At 41.3% G+C, this 6,441-nt stretch overlaps 1 protein-coding gene across 1 annotated transcript in view; it reads left to right on the top strand.

The window, feature by feature from the left end:
* Positions 1-5,021: 5,021 nt before the first annotated feature.
* The window catches only part of LOC123739624 (stonustoxin subunit beta-like), a gene marked incomplete at its 5' end in the record, with an annotated part of 10,558 nt that continues 9,138 nt past the window's right edge, over positions 5,022-6,441 (top strand). Inside the window, one exon of the mRNA XM_045713920.1 lies at positions 5,022-5,173. Within this exon, the coding sequence (XP_045569876.1) occupies positions 5,022-5,173 (152 nt within the window). The remainder of the gene's footprint in view (positions 5,174-6,441) is intronic.

Below are 6,441 nucleotides of genomic sequence, written 5' to 3'. Positions count from 1 at the left end.
TTCCCTTTTCGGGAGCTGAATTTGATGAAAGAGGACAAACACACTTTCATTGAACTTCTTAATCACTTCTCAATGGAAACCAAACAATCAAGAATTTCCAACTACAACAAGTACAAAGTTCTGTTCATCTTTGATGGTCTGGATGAGTGCCGACTGCCCCTAGACTTCCAGAAGAACGAGATCTGTTGTGACGTCACAGAGTCAACCTCAGTGGATGTTCTGCTGACAAATCTCATCAAGGGAAATCTGCTTCCCTCTGCTCTCCTCTGGATAACTACCCGACCTGCAGCAGCCAAAGGATCCCTTCAGAGTGTGTTGACCAGGTGACAGAGGTACGAGGGTTCAATGACCCACAGAAGGAGGAGTACTTCAGGAAGAGATTCAGCGATGAGGACCTGGCCAACAGAATCATCTCACACATAAAGACATCAAGGAGCCTCCACATCATGTGCCACATTCCAGTCTTCTGTTGGATTTCTGCAACAGTCCTTGAAAACCTGCTGAAACTTAAGAGAGAAGAGATGCCCAAGACTCTGACTGAGATGTACACACACCTTGTGGTGTTTCATACCAAACAGAAGAATGAAAAGTATCTTGGGAAAGAAGAGACAGGTCCACACTGGAATAAAGAGAGCATTCTGTCACTGGGAAAACTGGCTTTTCAACAGCTTGTGAATGGCAATCTGATTTTCTATGAAGAAGACCTGAAAGAGGCTGGCATTGATGTCAATGAAGCCTCGTGTACTCAGGATTGTGCACACAGCTCTTTAAAGAGGAATTTTCGCTGTACCAGGACAAGGTGTACTGCTTCGTTCATCTGAGCATTCAGGAGTTTCTGGCTGCTGTATATGTGTTCCTCTCATTCATCAACAACAATGAGAATCTAATGGCCGAACCGCAATCAACGTCCAGGAACCTTTCTGCGCCTGTTCAGAGACAAGTCTGAAGTTTCTTTCTACAAAAGTGCTGTGGATAAAGCCTTACACAGTGAGACGGGAAACCTGGACCTGTTCCTCCGTTCCTTCTGGGACTCTCACTGAAGTCCAATCAGAAGCACTTACGAGGTCTACTGACAAAGACAAGAAGTAGCTCAAAGACCCATGAAAAACAGTCAAGTACATCAAGGAGGAGATCAGGGAGAATCTCTCTCCAGAGAGGAGCATCAATCTGTTCCACTGTCTGAATGAACTGAATGACCATTCTCTAGTGGAGGAGATCCAAAGCTACCTGAGCTCAGGGAAGTGTCTCAAAACCCAACCTGTCACCTGCACAGTGGTCAGCTTTGGTCTTTGTGTTGCTGACTTCAGAAAAGGAGCTGGATGTGTTTGACCTGAAGAAATACTCCAGATCAGAGGAAGGTCTTCTGAGGCTGCTGCCAGTGGTCAAAGCCTCCAGAGCTGCTCTGTGAGTACATAAAATGACATATAAGAAGTATTCATCAGGAAGAAATATTCAGGTTAAAGAAAAATATGCATTATAATATGTGTATAATATTATATTGAAAACATTGAATAAATGCATTGATTTTCACATTAGTATAGTATAACAATATGACCATACAATTCTAGGAGACAGAAGAAGAATCTATATGTTGTTTGGGGAGAATTAACCAAATGCATCTGCCATTGTCCTTCTACACTAAATTAACAATGTGTTTGAAGTCATGATCTCTTTGTCTCCAAAGAATAGCAGTGTGGTTTTAATATGATTAGACTCTTTGCAGGCTGTCAGGCTGTGGAGTCACAGAGGAAGGCTGTGATTCTCTGGTCTCAGCTCTGAGGTCAAACCCCTCACACCTGAGAGGCTGGACCTGAGTAACAATGACCTGAAGGATTCAGGAGTGAAGCTGCTCTCTGCTGTACTGGGGAATCCCCACTGTAAACTGGAGACTCTGAGGTCAGTATTATCAGATATGAAAGTACTTTATGCATGTAGTTCTCCCATTTGAAAAAGTCGTAATTATTCGGACATATTACTTATAGTGTATTAAAGTAGTCATAAGTTTAGCATGTTGTCCCATATTCCATGCCTGCTGTCACGTTTCTCTAAGACAGAACCCAGAAGCAGACCAGGACAAGGTGAGTAAAATGAAGGTGAGTATTTATTGGTAGTCTTGATGTGTAATTTGAGTGATCCAGGAGACGAAGCGGAGGTGAGTTGATGAGAGTAGATGGGAGGATTCAATGACGTCACTGTATCCACCGACGGCCAGGCAAGGGAGTTGAATGTTCCGGGAGGATGACTGTAGACAGAGTAAACGGGGGGAGTAACCAGTAACAAGAACAAAACAACAAGACTAGCTCAGGAAACATGAGGCTGTTCGTTGCTAACGATCCAGCAGGGAATAGATGTCAGCTCAGGGCTTATGAAGAGGTGATGATCAGGACCAGGTGTGCAGAAGGTTGATGAGATGGGGGTGTAGGGTAATCACTAGATCTCCCGCCTAACTTCGTCGCCTGGCAACCAGACAGGGTAATAATATCACTAGATCTCCCGCCTAACTTCGTTGCCTAGCAACCAGATAGGTTTCTGAACGCACCCTTAGACTCCAAACAGAAAACAGTCAGCTCAGGCAGAAACAGACTCAGGAAGCGGGATTCCTGACACCTGCAGTGATTACATCAAGCTTGTGATTCTACTAACAAAGATCAAACCCCCTCTGTTATTGGTAATTGTGAGAGGTTAGCATGTTTTGTTGTATCCTCTGTTATTGGTAATGGTGAGAGGTTAGCATGTTTTGTTGTAGCCTCTGTTATTGGTAATGGTGAGAGGTTAGCATGTTTTGTTGTAGCCTCTGTTATTGGTAATGGTGAGAGGTTAGCATGTTTTGTTGTAGCCTCTGTTATTGGTAATGGTGAGAGGTTAGCATGTTTTGTTGTATCCTCTGTTATTGGTAATGGTGAGAGGTTAGCATGTTTTGTTGTAGCCTCTGTTATTGGTAATAGTGAGAGGTTAGCATGTTTTGTTGTAGCCTCTGTTATTGGTAATGGTGAGAGGTTAGCTGTTTTGTTGTAGACTCTGTTATTGGTAATGGTGAGAGGTTAGCATGTTTTGTTGTATCCTCTGTTATTGGTAATGGTGAGAGGTTAGCATGTTTTGTTGTATCCTCTGTTATTGGTAATGGTGAGAGGTTAGCATGTTTTGTTGTAGCCTCTGGTATTGGTAATGGTGAGAGGTTAGCATGTTTTGTTGTAGCCTCTGTTATTGGTAATGGTGAGAGGTTAGCATGTTCTGTTGTGGCCTCTGTAACTTTCTCACTCATTCTGATTCATGATTTATTCATGATTTTTCTTAATCATGGCATCATCAGAATTTAATTTTTAATCGTCAATCACATACAGTTGAAGTCGGAAGTGTACATACACTTAGGTTGGAGTTATTAAAACGTGTTTTTGAACCTCTCCACAAATTTCTTGTTAACAAACTATATAGTTTTGGCAAGTCGTTTAGGACATCTACTTTGTGCATGACACAAGTAATTTTTGAAACAATTGATTACAGACAGATTATTTCACTTATAATTCACTGTATCACAATTCCAGTGGGTCAGAAGTTTACATACACTAAGTTGACTGTGCCTTTAAACAGCTTGGAAAATTCCAGAAAATTATGTCATGGCTTTAGAAGCATCTGATAGACTAATTGACATAATTTGGATGTATTTCAAGGCCTACCTTCAAACTCAGTGCCTCTTTGCTTGACATCATGGGAAAATGAAAAGGAATCAGCCAAAATCTCAGAAAAAAAATTGTAGACCTCCACAAGTCTGCTTCATCCTTGGGAGCAATTTCCAAACGCCTGAAGGTAACACGTTAAATCAATAGTACGCAAGTCTAAACACCATGGGACCACACAGCCATCATACCATCCCAACTGTGAAGCACGGCGGTGGCAGCATCATGTTGTGGGGGTGCTTTGCTGCAGGAGGGACTGGCGCACTTCACAAAATAGATGGCATCATGAGGCAGGAAAATTGTGGATATATTGAAGCAACATCTCGAGACATCAGTCAGGAAGTTAAAGCTTGGTCACAAATGGGTCTTCCAAATGGACAATGACCCCAAGCATACTTCCAAAGTTGTGGCAAAATGGATTAAGGACAACAAAGTCAAGGTATTGGAGTGGCCATCACAAAACCTTGACCTCAATCCTATAGAAAATTTGTGGGCAGAACTGAAAAAGCGTGTGCGAGCAAGAGGCCTACAAACCTGACTCAGTTACACCAGCTCTTTCAGGAGGAATGGGCCAAAAATTCACCCAACTTATTGTGGGAAGCTTGTAGAAGGCTACCCGAAACGTTTAACCCAAGTTAAACCATTTAAAGGCAATGCTACCAAATACTAATTGAGTGTATGTAAACTTCTGACCCACTGGGAATGTGATGAAAGAAATAAAAGCGGAAATTAATCATTCTCTCTACTATTATTCTAACATTTCACATTCTTAAAATAAAGTGGTGATCCTAACTGACTTAAGACAGGGGACTTTTACTAGGATTAAATGTCAGGAATTGTAAAAATGGAGTTTAAATGTATTTGGCTAAGGTGTATGTAAACTTCTGACTTCAACTGTATGTATTAAAATACCCTCAAATAAAAGGTGACATTATATACTGTCACCTCATATGAAACATTTGATCTGAAATCCAAAATGTTGGAGTACAGAGCCACATTTAAAATGTTATCTTCACTGTCAAAATAGATATGTGTGGACTGTATACTCAATACAATCTAAATCTGATACCTCACTGTCTGTCTTTTGACTGATATTGATTTTAAACTGGTCTGGGCAGTCTACTCAAATATTTGTACTATACATGTTTCTATCTGCAGGCAATACTTTGATCATTTGTCATTTTTAATGATGATACATTCATTTACGAATAGATATGGCAGGTTTCAGGACACTGATATCTGAAAAATGTTGAAAAATTATACTGCCACTATTTTCACCACCAAAGCATAGCAGTGTGATTTTAATTTGATTTGACTCTTTGCAGGCTGTCAGGCTGTCTAGTCACAGAGGAAGGCTGTGCTTCTCTGGTCTCAGCTCTGAGGTCAAACCCCTCACACCTGAGAGAGCTGGACCTGAGTAACAATGACCTGAAGGATTCAGGAGTGAAGCTGCTCTCTGCTGGACTGGGGAATCCCCACTGTAAACTGGAGACTCTGAGGTCAGTATTCCTGTAGTTGGTCAACAAGTGATAACTGTTCACCAGATCCACATGTGTTTACCAGACACACATAGTCCACACCATATGTGTTTGGACAGTGAAGCTTACAGTTTTAAATGTGGTGCTATGCTCCAGCCTTTTGGATTTGAGATGTTTCATATTAGGTGACAGTACAGAATGTCACCTTTTATTTGAGGGTATTTTCATACATATCTGTTTTACCATTTAGAAATTAAAGCACTTTCTGTACGTAGTTCTCCCATTTGAAGAAGTCTTAATTATTTGGACAAATTCACTTATATTGTATTAAAGTAGTCATAAGTTTAGTATTTAGTCCCATGTTCCATGCCTGCAGTGATTACATCAAGCTTGTGATTCTACAAACTTGTTGAATTCATTTTTCAGTTTGTTTTGGTTGTGTTTTGGATGATGTTTTTCCAAATAGAAACTGATTGGTGAATAATGTCCTGTCATTTTGGAGTCACTTTACTTGTATTGTCAGTAAGAATAGAAGATGTTTCTGAACACTTCTACATTCATGTGGATGCTACCATGATTATGAATAATCATGAATGAATCGTGAATAATGAGAAATTTACAGAGGCACAAAGATCAGACCCCCTCTGTTATTGGTGTTATTCTGTATACTTCTGGCCCTTCTTTGGACACGGTGTTAACTAACCTCTAGACGAGCTTCAATGCCATACAGCTCTCCTTCCGTGGCCACCAACTGCTCTTAAATACAAGTAAAACTAAATGCATGCTCTTCAACCGATCGCTGCCTGCACCTGCACGCCTGTCCAGCATCACTACTCTGGACGGTTCTGACTTAGAATATGTGGACAACTACAAATACCTAGGTGTCTGGTTAGACTGTAAACTCTCCTTCCAGACTCACTATAAGCATCTCCAATCCAAAAATAAATCTAGAATTGGCTTCCTATTTCGCAACATAGCATCCTTCACTCATGCTGCCAAACATACCCTTATAAAACTGACCATCCTACCGATCCTCGACTTCTGCGATGTCATTTACAAAATAGCCTCCAATACCCTACTCAATAAATTGGATGCAGTCTATCACAGTGCCATTCGTTTTGTCACCAAAGCCCCATATACTACCCACCACTGCGACCTGTACGCTCTCGTTGGTTGACCTCGCTTCATACTCGTCGCCAAACCCACTGGCTCCAGGTCATCTACAAGACCCTGCTAGGTAAAGTCCCCCCTTATCTCAGCTCACTGGTCATCATAGCAGCACCCACCTG

Source organism: Salmo salar, chromosome ssa02 (assembly GCF_905237065.1).
Source record: "Salmo salar chromosome ssa02, Ssal_v3.1, whole genome shotgun sequence".
NCBI lineage: Eukaryota > Metazoa > Chordata > Actinopteri > Salmoniformes > Salmonidae > Salmo > Salmo salar.
The sequence above is the reverse complement of the archived record's forward strand: the minus strand, read 5'-3'. Positions and strand labels throughout refer to the sequence as shown.